The sequence below is a fragment of the Antennarius striatus genome, chromosome 23 (assembly GCF_040054535.1).
Source record: "Antennarius striatus isolate MH-2024 chromosome 23, ASM4005453v1, whole genome shotgun sequence".
Classification (NCBI taxonomy): Eukaryota; Metazoa; Chordata; class Actinopteri; order Lophiiformes; family Antennariidae; genus Antennarius; species Antennarius striatus.
The window spans coordinates 10,585,494-10,598,168 of record NC_090798.1 but is presented as its reverse complement, the minus strand read 5'-3'; the positions used below and the strand labels follow the sequence as shown (position 1 = coordinate 10,598,168).

At 46.7% G+C, this 12,675-nt stretch overlaps 2 protein-coding genes and 1 non-coding gene across 3 annotated transcripts; all 3 read right to left on the bottom strand.

Moving 5' to 3' along the window:
- Positions 1-174: 174 nt before the first annotated feature.
- haus6 (HAUS augmin-like complex, subunit 6) lies at positions 175-7,441 on the bottom strand. Its single transcript, XM_068307932.1, has 16 exons — positions 7,046-7,441; positions 6,863-6,958; positions 6,683-6,761; positions 6,357-6,489; positions 6,105-6,249; positions 5,758-5,820; positions 5,253-5,310; positions 5,003-5,176; positions 4,695-4,891; positions 4,489-4,618; positions 4,284-4,386; positions 4,114-4,189; positions 2,397-2,538; positions 2,185-2,283; positions 1,970-2,105; positions 175-1,866 (listed from the first exon to the last, which is right to left on the bottom strand). The coding sequence occupies exons 1-16, from the start codon at positions 7,189-7,191 to the stop codon at positions 1,241-1,243; spliced, it is 2,403 nt and encodes an 800-aa protein (XP_068164033.1). The 5' UTR covers positions 7,192-7,441; the 3' UTR covers positions 175-1,240.
- Positions 2,731-2,860, bottom strand: LOC137591032 (small Cajal body-specific RNA 8). Its single transcript, XR_011034584.1, has one exon. It is a non-coding gene; the product is annotated as a small Cajal body-specific RNA 8 (non-coding RNA).
- A 690-nt stretch (positions 7,442-8,131) lies between the features above and the next one.
- plaa (phospholipase A2-activating protein) lies at positions 8,132-12,483 on the bottom strand. Its single transcript, XM_068308210.1, has 14 exons — positions 12,265-12,483; positions 11,675-11,868; positions 11,478-11,578; positions 11,249-11,369; positions 10,898-11,065; positions 10,670-10,805; positions 10,355-10,524; positions 10,130-10,281; positions 9,832-10,051; positions 9,679-9,744; positions 9,533-9,604; positions 9,333-9,440; positions 9,005-9,175; positions 8,132-8,894 (listed from the first exon to the last, which is right to left on the bottom strand). The coding sequence occupies exons 1-14, from the start codon at positions 12,411-12,413 to the stop codon at positions 8,326-8,328; spliced, it is 2,397 nt and encodes a 798-aa protein (XP_068164311.1). The 5' UTR covers positions 12,414-12,483; the 3' UTR covers positions 8,132-8,325.
- Between the last annotated feature and the right edge of the window lie 192 nt (positions 12,484-12,675).

Here is a 12,675-nt window from a genome sequence, read left to right as displayed (position 1 = left end):
CAAAGTAAAAGCCTCGAACGGCGAATAAACGGTAGTTTTCAGAGTAAAAGTTTTCAATTATTGTTAATGGCGCTTCAGCTTGTATTTAATATTTTTTTCGAGTTTTATTATGTATTTTTATGCCTTTTTTTCCCCCACACATGAACTGCAATTATGAACAAATCTGCACAACTGGATAATTATGTAATTTAATGTTACTGTCATTGGACAAAAGGTGCCCAGTTTCAAAGAAAAAACACGAGTGAATTAGAGCAAAAATTTCTACATGTTTATACAAATAACACCAAATCGAATTCAACAGTGCAGCCCTTTATACATTACACATCTGAAGCAGTATCAGATATATTAACAGTTCCATCCCGTGTTGGGTTCGACTCAGGGTTCTTGTAAACGTGTTTTTGCACAGCCTCACAGAACAGAATAGTCTCACGTTTTGTTCCAGTCGCGGCGAATTTAATTTCTCAAATTCCCCCACAAGAAATTTTGCACGTGAAAACTTTTATTGTTGCTGATTAACATCCGTTTCTGCGGATTTTCATGCTGCCTTGACTTTTCCTTCTTTTGTTGTTTCCGGCGCCCCCTACCTGAATTTAGGTGGAGTTACACCCAAATAAAGAACAGAGGCAACAGGTGGAGAAAACCTTTGGAGAGGTTTTGCTGCTCTTTGACTGATTCGGAGCTCTTTTGTTGAAACAGTCACTTGGATCTAATATTTAATTCAAACCACCGATTTAAAAACACACAAAAACATGGAAAGGCTTTGTAAACAACAACGAGAAAACATTTTCATCATGTAACAGATCAGATCTATATTCTGTACATGTTTTTTTCCAGATGATTCTGCAAACATTCGGGAACCGAGCTCCTTCCATATTTGTGGTCACATCCCTGACAACAAACCATCTTGTTCGGACTTTGTGTGTTTAGAAACCATGATAATAGTGCAACGTAAATATTACCACGTCAGACGTCTATCAGCTCTTCAGGAACAGAGAACTCAGACACCTTAGAATCTGTATTTTTCTGTTCAGCCTCACGCAGTAATCCTTGAATTCCACATTAAAGACAATTTAAAGTTAGTAATCCTAACTATTTACACAGGGACAATTTAACAGTATTTGACTCTTTTATTAAAGCAGCTGCTGTTATTTTAAATTAAAGTTCATTTTATGCACAAACGTGTTGTCTAACAGCCGTTAGACGTGTGTTAAAAGTCTAGCAGGAGGGATTCCGCCTGGAGTCAACACTTCATGTCGTCGATGGGGGAGAAGGTGATCAGCTGGGGGAGGCTGTACTCCTGCGTCTTCGTGGGTGAAGGCGTCTCTAAGGCGTCCAGGTCCAGAGAGAACACCTTGTCTGCGTCCGTCGCCGCCGGTGGCCAGGCTAAACCGGGAGCTCTGAGATCCGACGGGAGACGCTCAGGCGTTCCCTTCCTGATGTCCATAAACGAGCCGTTGTTGCACGCCGGCGGGCTGCGACCTGCATGGCGTGGAGACGGTGTCGCCTCCAGCTTCAGCGAGGGGACGAGGAGCTCGTCCTCTTCCTCGTCTTCGAGGCTCAGCAGGCTGTCGCAGCTCGGAACCTCAGGGAGAGTTTCCTGGTCCAGGCTCTGGAGCTCCACGGCGCCGATGGAGTCCCAGAGGGAAGCCGGTCTGACCACCCCGCCCCGCCGGCCCACGGGGGAGTCGCTGTGGCTCATGAAAGGGTGGGGGCTCCAGGAAACACTCGAGGAGGGAGCAGCAGGGTTGGACTCGTAGAGGGGGGTGAGACGCCCGATCAAGCTGTCGTTCATCCCGACCGCTCGCCCGACCTTCTCTGTCCGGTCGTCCTCCAGCGCCTTACGCCACGAGCTCTTCACATCCAGGACTGGAACGAGAAGTTAAACGTTCAGAACTAAAATATAAAGATTATAGAACCAACACCCTCCAGATAGGCCACGCCCCTCATTCTGAAACCCCCGACAACTCACTCAAGCTCTCAGGCGTCCTCGGCAGCTGCTTCCTGGTGGAGAAGGGATCGCCGTGAAGCGTCGTGAGCAGCCGCTCCAGGTCCAGACCGGCGCCGCTGGCGTCCGACAGACCGCTGGTCGTCACCGCTTCAGCAAACTGAGAGAACGAATCAGAGTTCAGGGCTTCACGCTTTCTTCTCCCACGCTAATAAAAACATTTCAAAGTCATCCGTCACCTGATCGGCGAGGTTCTCACACTCCATGTCTAATATCTGAGTCCTGGTCCTGATGGGAGACGCCTTCGTCTGAGCGCGGCTCGTCTTCCTCCCGCTGGTCTGAAAACCAGCCGCAGCTTTTGTTAAAGGAGGTTCCAGATGATCGGATGCACAAAGACATAAAGGAAGAGGGGCGGGGCAGAGGGGCGGGGCAGAGGTGAGCTGATACCCGCCTTGAGTGGAGGTGTTGGTGCTGATGGAGCTCTGACATGAGCCGATGGAGGCGTGTCAAAAAGCCAATCGAACGACGTGTTCGCTTGCGATGGCGCTTCGGCGGGCGCTTCGGTCCCGTCGGCGGCTGCAGGATGGGAGGGGCTTCAAAAACACAAACATTGTGAGTAGTTACTGAAGGAAACACACGCGCGTCTTAATGCAGCTATTAACTTCTGTAGCCTTAGCTGGGCACTAATCCTTGAGTTGCGTGGGCACGCTGCCCTGGAACCGTCTGTGACGGCGTGGAGCGGAGTGGGCGGGGTTGAACCTGTCAGGACACCCGCTAACGCTCTAGAGTGTCTGCTCCGTATCTGTCCGTGGCGATTTCCCTCAATTCGCCGCGGTCATCAGAGAGCAGGGATGCTGTGGGGAGGACGTGTGACGGACAGAGCACGGCTCGCTCTGCCCAGGTATCCGCCTCCCGCTGGGAGCCGACGCCGCAGACGACAGACGGCAGCGTGAGCTTCAATTTAAGAGCAGCTTAACCCTTACAGCCCTATGATCGCGGCCGCGCGATCAGATCACATGATGTTGCACTTCTTAATTTAAAAAACTCCTTAGAAGAGCGGCACAAGTGACACAAACTGTACATAATTATGTTAGAAGCCTGTGGTACCAGAAACAGCGGCAGAAGCTCCTGACCTGCGCTACAGAGACGCAGCACTGGACTGTTGCTCAGTGGTCCAAAGTATTCTTTTCGGATGAAAGAAAATTTTGCATGTCTTTCGGAAATCAAGGTGCCAGAATCTGGAGGAAGACTGGGGAGAAGGAAATGCCAAAATGCCTGAAGTCCAGTGTCAAGTACCCACAGTCAGTGATGTTCTGGGGGGGGGCATGTCAGCTGCTGGTGTTGGTCAGTGTGTTTTATTAAGGGCAGGGTCAATGCAGCTATCAGGAGATTTTGGAGCACTTCATGCTTCCATCTGCTGAAAAGCTTTATGGAGATGAAGATTTCATTTTTCAGCACGACCCGACACCTGCTCCTAGTGCCAAAACCACTGTAATGGTTTACTGACCATGGTATTACTGTGCTCAATTGGCCTGCCACCTCTCCTGACCTGAACCCCATCGAGAATCTGTGGGATATTGTGAAGAGGAAGTTGTGAGACACCGGACCCAACACTGGATGAGCTTAAGGTCGCTATCGAAGCATCCTGGGCCTCCATGACACCTCAGCAGTGCCACAGGCTGATGGCCTCCATGCCACGCCGCATTTTTTTAATTTAATTTTTTAATTTTATATACTGGTTTGATCCCCGAAGGGAAATTAAGAGTTGAAGCAGTGAAGCAGTCATTGAAGCAGTAATTTCTGCAAAAGGATTCCCGACCAAGTATTGAGTGCATAACTGAACATAATTATTGGAAGGTTGACTTTTTTTATTAAAAACACTCTTTTATTGGTCGGATGAAATATGCTAATTTTTTGAGATTGGGATTTTTGGTTTTTCTTCCCTTTACTGCCGAAATCATCAATATTAAAACAATAAAAGGCTTGAACTATCGTGTGTAATGAATCTAAAATATATGAAAGTCTAATGTTTATCAGTACTTTACAGAAAATAATGAACTTTATCACAATATGCTAATTTTTTGAGAAGGACCTGTATAGAGACAAATATCAAAAGTACCAAAAAACAGCCCAAATAGGTCATGGTCTAAGGGTTAAGCAGAGATTACCTCTCCAGGTCGGAAGCGGCGGACGGGATGCTAGACATGACGACGTCTTGTGATTTCATCTGCGCCGGCTTCTCTTCTGAAAATGTTTTAAGGAATGTTGCTGAAAACGAGCTGCAGCGTTGTGACGGGTACGACGAGAACAAACCGTGAAACGTGGAATTGGGACTCACCGAGCAGCGTGGCGGGGAACTGGGAGAAGATGCTCCCGCTACAGCTAGCCTCAGCCGCCGGTTCAAACGACAGCGGCGCCATTGGTGACAGGAAGCCGAGCGCCTTAAAAAAAAAACAACCCACAATGACGACAGAACATTTGACACACAGGTGAAACAATCGCTTCCTTTTTGGCGCCAGTGGCGTGAAATGAGTTCGACTCACAGGCTCTTCCTTCAGGAAAGACACCAGGGGGGTGTGTTTCAGCGTGTCGCTCCACTTCCTGTCCCACTCGGCCTCCAACCCCCTGATGGCGCTCCTGACCTCAGGAATTCCTTCTTTGGAAATCTTTTGTCTGGTGGAAACAGAGTGAAATCCCTTCAGTGTTCCGTCGTCACGTGGTTCTCCCCCCCCCGTCTCGGGACGCGTACCTGATGAAGTGGACGCTCTGCAGCGCCCGTGACATCTGCTGGCGCTTCTCCTGCAGGAGGCGGGGACTCAGCTGAGGTGGGCGGGTGTAAGCGACCCGGCGACGCTCCTCCCTCAGGAGGTGCAGCGCGTGGTTGGTCAGCTCCAACACACACAGGATGTTCAGCTGGCCGCCCTCGTACACGTTCCCAGAAGTCAACTGGGGATGAAAGTGTAATAATAATAATCTCAGCAATTTTCATTCAAATTTAGGCTGAAATATGATGAAATTTAGGATTTAAATGTAGATTATTGAGGTAATTGTCCTCACCTGATGAGGAAGCTGCTCCACTCGCTCCAGCAGACATCGGGGAATCTGAAGGACTCGATCGGTTCCATCCAGGATGTATTGATCCACGTCCCCCATCAGAACGCTGCCCACCGCCTGCCGCTCCTCCGTGGTCCTCGAAAGCATTTCATCGATGGCCGACCACGAGGAGCGAACCTGAAAGCACAGAGCAGTCGTCTGAGACTGGATCGAAACGAGAGAGGGCAAAGGTCATGGAGGGATCGCCACGCACCTGTCTGATCTTCTCAACTGTAGAACCTCCATCCTGTGGCGAAGTGCTGCTGTAGCGCCTGAAAGGAGAACGTCCGGTTTGTTCGTGTTCAGATACGAGAAAAGTAGAACCTCAAGATACGAGCCGTCGCTCTGTCCATGTTTTTGTTCAACATACAAGCAAAATCCAAGATATGAGCACAGCTTCAGGAAAGCACGGCTAGTTGGCGGATGGATACATCAGTAAGACCGGATCTCATTCTCGTTGGTTGAGTAAAGACGTAGAGACTGGTTTATAAATATATGGGGGGTGGTTTCTTATAATTTTGGTGGCTTGGGGTTTTTTTTACAGCCTGGAAAGGATTAAAATGATTTTAGTTATTTTAAATGTTTAAATGATGTTTGACGTAACAGAACGGATTCAACTAAATTAACTGATATTATTTTTATTATTATGGGACAACCATGACCCTCTGCAGCGATAAAGCGGAAAAAAATGGATGGATTATGGGACGAGTGATGCTTACTTGAGTAAGTCGTCGTACTTTGCCCCTTCTGACCTGATATCCCTCATAGATTTCATCAGGAGCCTTTGAGAGAGGAAAACAAAAATGACAACAGTTTAATAGATGAACGTCTGATCAGAGGAGGAGGAGCAAAGGCGTCACCTTTCTACTTCCTGCTATGAAAAACAAAACTAGATCAGGAATCCACCGACTCAACCTTTCACTATTGCTACTCCCAAATCAAGAAAACTATCAATAGAAACTAGATGAAAATCCTTTTCTTTTAACGCAGAGACTGAATGTAAAAACACATTTGAACGACTCAGAGGTTTCTACAGATGTAAACATCTGCGGTGTAACAGTCTTACTGGGCTTTTCTCTGGTAGTCGTGGAGGAAACGATCCTGATCGACTGCAGTTTTCAGAAACCTGTCGCTGATCAGGTTGAGTCGCTTCACCGCCATGTCCAGCGACGAGGCGGGCATCGCTGCAGCGTCAGGGACCCAGCTGTCATCTGACAGACAGAAATAATACTCGACATTATTTAATAACCCATTTTCAGGGCAACCCTGTTGTAGTAAATGAAGCTGAATGACAATTTATTTCTTTAACCAAACCAACCTGTCGTGAACGTCTTCAATTCCTGCAGCATGACATGATTTGCCAAATTTAGCATCAGGTGGACAAACTTGGGGCCTCCAGGTGAGAGGAACAAGGACGCGACCACTTTAGATCCTGATTTGGAAATTTCATCCTAAAATAAAGTTAAGAGAAGACAAATGACAAAAAACTATGAACAGAGGCTGCATGTTTGAAATGAGAGGTGGAAATGAGATGCTTAAAGAGAGGAGGGAGATATGGATGGCAGCAAAGAGCTGATAGTAGGAGGAAAAGAAGTGAACATCTGTGGACATAAATGAAGACGATATAATAAAAAATATTCTCACCATTATTTCTCGCAGCCAAGCGCAGGTCACCTTTCTGAACTCTGCATCGGCCTTGTGGTCCAAAACCGGCCAGCAGTATCTAACCCAACACACACATCCGTGTTTGGACACATGATCAGTTCCATGTGGTCACGTGTTCACATGCAGGGTCACGGTGGGTCAGGTCACGTCAGACTTTACCTGTAGGCCTCACTGAAACGGGCCGGGTTGAGTTTATCCAACAGGAAGTGAGTCACGATGTAGAACGCGTCCTTGTTCGGTTTGTCAAACATGTTCCTGTTTGTCATTACAGAAAATGTAACACACAACATACTACTCTTCAGCTAGCATGTCCTATGACCCCCACAATGACGTCATACTCACGGCCCCAGGTGAATGTGTTTGGTGTTCACGTTGTTTCTGCCGGCGGCCATCGAAAACTTCGCGTTGTTTGGTTGGAATCCCAGCCCGAGAAGAGAAAACCACAAATACTTCCCGTTCTTTTTCTGCATAGCCGTCGGGTTCGCCATTATTCAGAGATAAATATTCACCAGCTACACGACTAGCGTTAGCTGCTAGCGGCAAAGTCTAGCTAGCAAAGTTAGCTTGCGAACTTGTTTTATCCAACAAACATTTAAGAAACTCTTATTGAATTAACAACCACTTCCGGTGGACAATTACGGTTATTTTTTTTAGAATACGGGTCCGATTAAGTTATATTTGCGTCCATATTCAAGTTAAACTTCTTAAGGCTCCATAGTTTAACTTCCGACAGCCAGGGAGAGGCAACAGCAGCGACAGCGAATGCCGCCAATTTTTTTCTATAATTCACCCGGAAGTTAAAATAACTTCCGGTGAGCGAATTTTCGTAAATAAATAAATTCGTAAATAAAACATCATCAAATAGAGCCTACTTAAAATGGTTTTATTAAAAATTTAAACGTAAATTGTAACATTTGTAAATACAAAATTTGTAAATACTTTATATCAGGAGTTATAAGATATAAGTGCTATGACTTAATGAGGACCCCATGAATCCCACATTTGTTTAACATTTTATTTAATATTGGCTAAACTGGTTTGTAAAAGTATGTTTTAAAGAATCATCTCCCTTGATTAACAAAACAAGTCCAACACTATTTTAATATTATTTGTCCATGTCTTAGTTCATTCATTCATTTTCACAACCGCTTCCTCCGCACCAGTGCACCGCGGAGCCACACAGAAACGCAGACAAACGCACATGTTTTTGGAGGTGGGTTCCACGCAGACTAGGGGAGAACATGCAAACTCCGCACAGAGCGGGACGGAACCGCATTGCTGTGTGGCGACAGCACTACTGTGCCGCCTTCATGTCTTAGTAATAATCACATTTATTCACCTGAAATTAAATAACTTAAGTCAAGGAGTTCAGAGAGATGTAGAAGTAAAAAGTCAGTCTAAAAATATGCAAATACTTTATATGTCTTTTATTGCAGAACAGCAATAGTTCAAATTCAAATTCGAAAAAACTATAATTGTCCCCAAGGGGCAATTGAAGTCACATAAAGCAGCAAATTTTAATACACTGAAAGTCAACAAATCAACAATGGTTGTACCACTGTTGAGTAACTGGAACAGACGTACGGCAAGAAATTTGGGGTCTTTTATTAAATGTTTCAACATCATTGCAGTTCTTTCAAAACAAGCTGGCAACACTCAGCCACCTTGGCTGGATCAGACACTGATAGGTACTTAGAAATCTGAGAGTTAACGCCTAGGGAGCGAGCCAGATCCCTGGCTGTCTGATCTGAAACCACAATGGTTCCCAAGGCCACCAGCAGCCTAAACACAGCCTCCTTTTCTTTGACTGTCTCCAGAGCCCTGCTGGCCACAGAGAGGCACTGCGCCTTAGCTTCCAGGTCCGGTTGGCTGTGCAAACATCCAGCGTAGTTGAGCACCAGAGTGGCAAGGGCGATGTGGATGTTCTTATTGCATACGGTGGCAAGTTCAGAGGCTTGCGATAGCACGGTTTCGCGGTGGGCCATGAGGAGGCCTCGGCCGTCCCTGCCGCTAAAGCAGTTGCAGAAAATGCGCAGCGCCAACATCTGGTTGGCAGGACGGCCCTCGGGCCTCATCAGGCTGAGCAGGTGGTTGCACAGCTGGGATCCCTCCGCCTCTCCACACAGGCTCTCATTAACCAGTGGGTGGCGCACTGCCAGCCTCATAATGTCCAGGACAGGAAATACGATGTCTAGAGCCCACGGGGGAGAAAAGGGGGAATTTGGTGAGTGAGCGCTGATGAAATCAATAACTTTTTCTTTTGTTGATGAGAAAAAAAAAAAGCATCATTTGAAGCCGTACCTTCAGGCCAATGAGACGCCTTCCAGAGTAAGTTGATCTGCTGGATGGTTGGTAGGGGCAAGGGGGATTTTGGCTCACAGACGGATGCCAACAGCCTCTGGAGGCTTTCCAGGAAGTCATCAGAAAGCTGGTGTTCCCGGGGGGCGCCTGCATTCAGCTCCTTAAACTTCGCTGGAGTGAAAAGAACAAAGTCATTGAACTCGACACTGAAGAAAATACTTGAACTCATCTTTTACTGACAATTCAAGACACTGAAAACATTACTTCTGGACAATGGTGATGTGGTTTTATCCTCACACACAATCAAAAAACTACTGAAAATGCTCACCGATGATCTGTGTGGTGTTGGCCTGCTCGAAGGTCACACCATCAGTGTTGGGGAAGTAGACGTTGGTCGCCGCTTGTCTGTTGGCTGCCGAGGTGTAAGCACCTCCTCCTGAAGAAGAAGAACAGAGCGTAAACCTCAACGTAACGGGAAAAAGCTTCACACGCCTGCGTTGTGCCGGTTCTACCTCTGAGCCGCCTCACCTGTGAAGGGATCTGCCACGCCGAGCGGAGCACTCAAGTTAGAAACCGACCCGGGGATGTAACGACCAGAACCTGCATGGAGGAGAAACGACTGAGTAAAGAACATCTCTGGTGATGTTGACGTCTTCCAGGAAACACCACTGCACCTGTGAAGGGATCGGTTCCAAGGCTTGATCTGTTGTCTGAAGAGCCGGGGACGTAGCGAGCGCCTCCTGTCAGACGAGACAAAACCAAATACGAACATTTAGTGTCTTAACTTTTAAATGTCCAGATGCGGATGACGGGTAGAAGACCTTTACCTGTAAACGGATCGCCTGCAGCCGGACCGTCTGACCCCAAAACGTGTCCTTTAGTGTTCTCTATTATAAAATTAGCTACTTGGTCAAGGAACATGGGGCTGAGGTCATTCTTTTCCAAAAAGTTGTGCGCCGTCAGCCAGGGGTCGTCGGCCACATTGTACGGCAGCTTCATGGACGGCCGTCCCTCGTCCACATCGATGGTGAAGACGTAGTCGTATTCCTGGGAGGAGATCGGGAGTCAGTCAGGACCGTTCTTATGCACACAAGGCGAACCCTGGCAATAAGCTGGTGGTCTTACTTTGCCTTCGTACATCACGCTCTTGGAGGTTTGCTGGTTCGAACCTCCGACCACATCTCCGATTTTCAGCCAGCGGCCGTCGCTGACGCTCCACTGATACGCCTCCACCTTCTGTCCGTCTTTAATCAGCCGCGTCTGTCCGTCACGATTCCCTGCAGCAAATCAGGCATCGAGTCAACCTTTCATTCACAGACAAGACTGTGAAACGTTGTGCTGTTTCCTTACCAGGTTCATCCAGGTGTTCTTTTCCAGGGAGGTCCTCGAGTTTGATATCTCCCAAGTCTCCCCCTTTTGGGTCTATCGTGGATTTGGAAAGTTCATTCTCAAAGGCCTGCAGGCTCTCGGCACTCGCCACGCGGTCCTCAGCCTCCGTAAAGATGCGAATAATACCATCGCTATGCACAAAAGAGAAACTCGTGAGTTTAACACCGAGCAGCTTTCTCTGTCTCATGATAAAAATCAACAGAAATTACAAATGTGAATGGAGATGAAATACACATGGTGTGACATTACCAAAAGTATTCCCATGACAAATTTTACCTGGTTCCGACAGCGATATCCCCGTTAGGTAGGATACAGCAGCACCAGACGGACTGGGCAGGCAGGCGGATGGTCTGAGAGCACTCACCCTTCCTCCATATCCTCAACGTCCGGTCCTCTCCGGTGCTGATGAAATCTACAAAAGAACACATCAGTCTGGGGTCAGGGACCGTCTCACAGGACGGACACAGACGGACGTCTTTGAGCATTTTGAAGAAATGAACAAACCTTGACTGTTGGGGAAGACAGCCATGCTGTAGATGTAGTTGGTGTGGCTGTAATAGACCTGCACACACTCGCCCGTCACCAACCACCTCCTGATACTCGCGTCGTTGCTACAGGAGAAGAACTCGTTGTTGCTGATGACTGCTAGTCCCCTCACACACTCCTCATGACCTGCAAAGGGAAGAAGTTCCGTTGTACTCACTGATTTACTGTACAGTAATTAGACAAGACAGTATTACACAGTCACCTAACAATCGTATTGTGTTCTATAATGAAGTTTTGATTTGGTGTAAATGCTGACCATGAAACGGTTTAGTACAAATAGTATTTGTTCTCTTTTCTCTGCAGACTCACCTGTAAAGGTTTTCGCACATCTTCCTGCTTTCCAAAGCTTGATCGTCTTATCCGCTGATCCCGTCAGCATGAGTCCTTGTTCAGGTAAGATGACCACTGCCCACACAGCTGCAGAGTGGCCCTGCAGCAAAGAAGAAAGAGAACATTCCATTGTTACATGGCTAATTATATGTTTGATTTGTATGAAGTTTCTGTCAGAGAGGGCCAACAAAACAACTCTTTCATGTACCTCCAGGGTCATCATACACTTCTCATTGAGCCAGACTTTGGCAGTCATGTCCCAGGAGCCACTCAGAAGTGTCCCAAACATTCCAGAAGACAGAGAGCAAACTGGAATTTCAAATAACACAAGTACGAAAACATGAAAACCTGGGAAGTAACAGTAGTGCCATATAATGTTTCCAAAAAAAAAAAAGCAGATCTCACCTGTGTTTTTGTGACCTTTTAGTGTGAATAACGGTTGGGGTTGGTCAAATGTGAAGACACAAATGAGATTGTCATTTCCACCTGTGGCAATCAGCCCTCGAGGATATATCTCGGTGGGCGCGATCATACACACACAGGACACAAAGTTGGAGTGGCCAGACATACAATGCATCTGTGTGTAGCCTTTGTCAGGGCTGTCAGGAGAGAGAGCAAAGACACCAGGCGTGAACAACGTGGAAACAAATGGTTCATTATTGTGTGGCAGAAGATTTAAATTTAACTGACAAGCATGAAATTAGTTTAAAAGTCTAGATTTGGTCAGTTCCGGCTACTCTACGATCATCCACGCTGTAACAGATCGAGCTACAGTTGAATGAATGACAAAGCTAATTTGAGTAGTGTTAGCAATGCTATTACAGGTGAATTAGCTACTACGATTAACACGACTTTTAACTACTTTAATTGATTATTGTCGAGTTGTCCCGCTACTGATTTTTTTCTGTGCGTCTCCCTTATCAACAGTTACTTTTAAACTGAAACAAACCGCATAAAACCGCAGAGCCGGTGGAGTAGCAGCTAACGTTAGCTACCTGGTGTTTGGCATCCAGACTCTTCCGGTTCGGTCTCTGGACACAGACACGAAAGCTCCGTCCGCGAAAGGGGCCGCTGTTAGTCCCCTGACGTCCATCTGGTGGCCGGGGATGGAGCACCTGAGTTTGTAGCAGTTAGATGACGGCATTTTGACTCGAAACCACAATGAAAGCACCGCTAAACAACGAGGCTAGGCGGCTTCGCTGTCAACAACCACTGGCCGCTAAAGATAGCGGAAGTTGAATGACGTCACTTTCCTTATGAATAAATTATTGTTTTAATATCGGATTATTAAAGCTTTAAAGAAATACACGTATATGGTGGGATATCCGATCATTTACACTGATAAAGCGAATTGTTGTGTCAATATTTAAAATTAAAAAAAATAAATAAAGATGTCTTCGTGTATT

Coding starts and splice junctions, on each gene's coding strand:
- plaa (XM_068308210.1), bottom strand. CDS start 12,413: ATGCCGTCATCTAACTGCTACAAACTCAGGTGCTCCATCCCCGGCCAC. Junction 11,066..11,248: donor ATGTGCGAAAACCTTTACAG/GTGAGTCTGCAG, acceptor TTCCCTTTGCAG/GTCATGAGGAGTGTGTGAGG. Junction 9,605..9,678: donor TGGAACCGATCCCTTCACAG/GTGCAGTGGTGT, acceptor TCCTCCATGCAG/GTTCTGGTCGTTACATCCCC.
- haus6 (XM_068307932.1), bottom strand. CDS start 7,191: ATGGCGAACCCGACGGCTATGCAGAAAAAGAACGGGAAGTATTTGTGG. Junction 4,619..4,694: donor CAGAGCGTCCACTTCATCAG/GTACGCGTCCCG, acceptor TGTTTCCACCAG/ACAAAAGATTTCCAAAGAAG. Junction 4,190..4,283: donor GTTCCCCGCCACGCTGCTCG/GTGAGTCCCAAT, acceptor AAACATTTTCAG/AAGAGAAGCCGGCGCAGATG.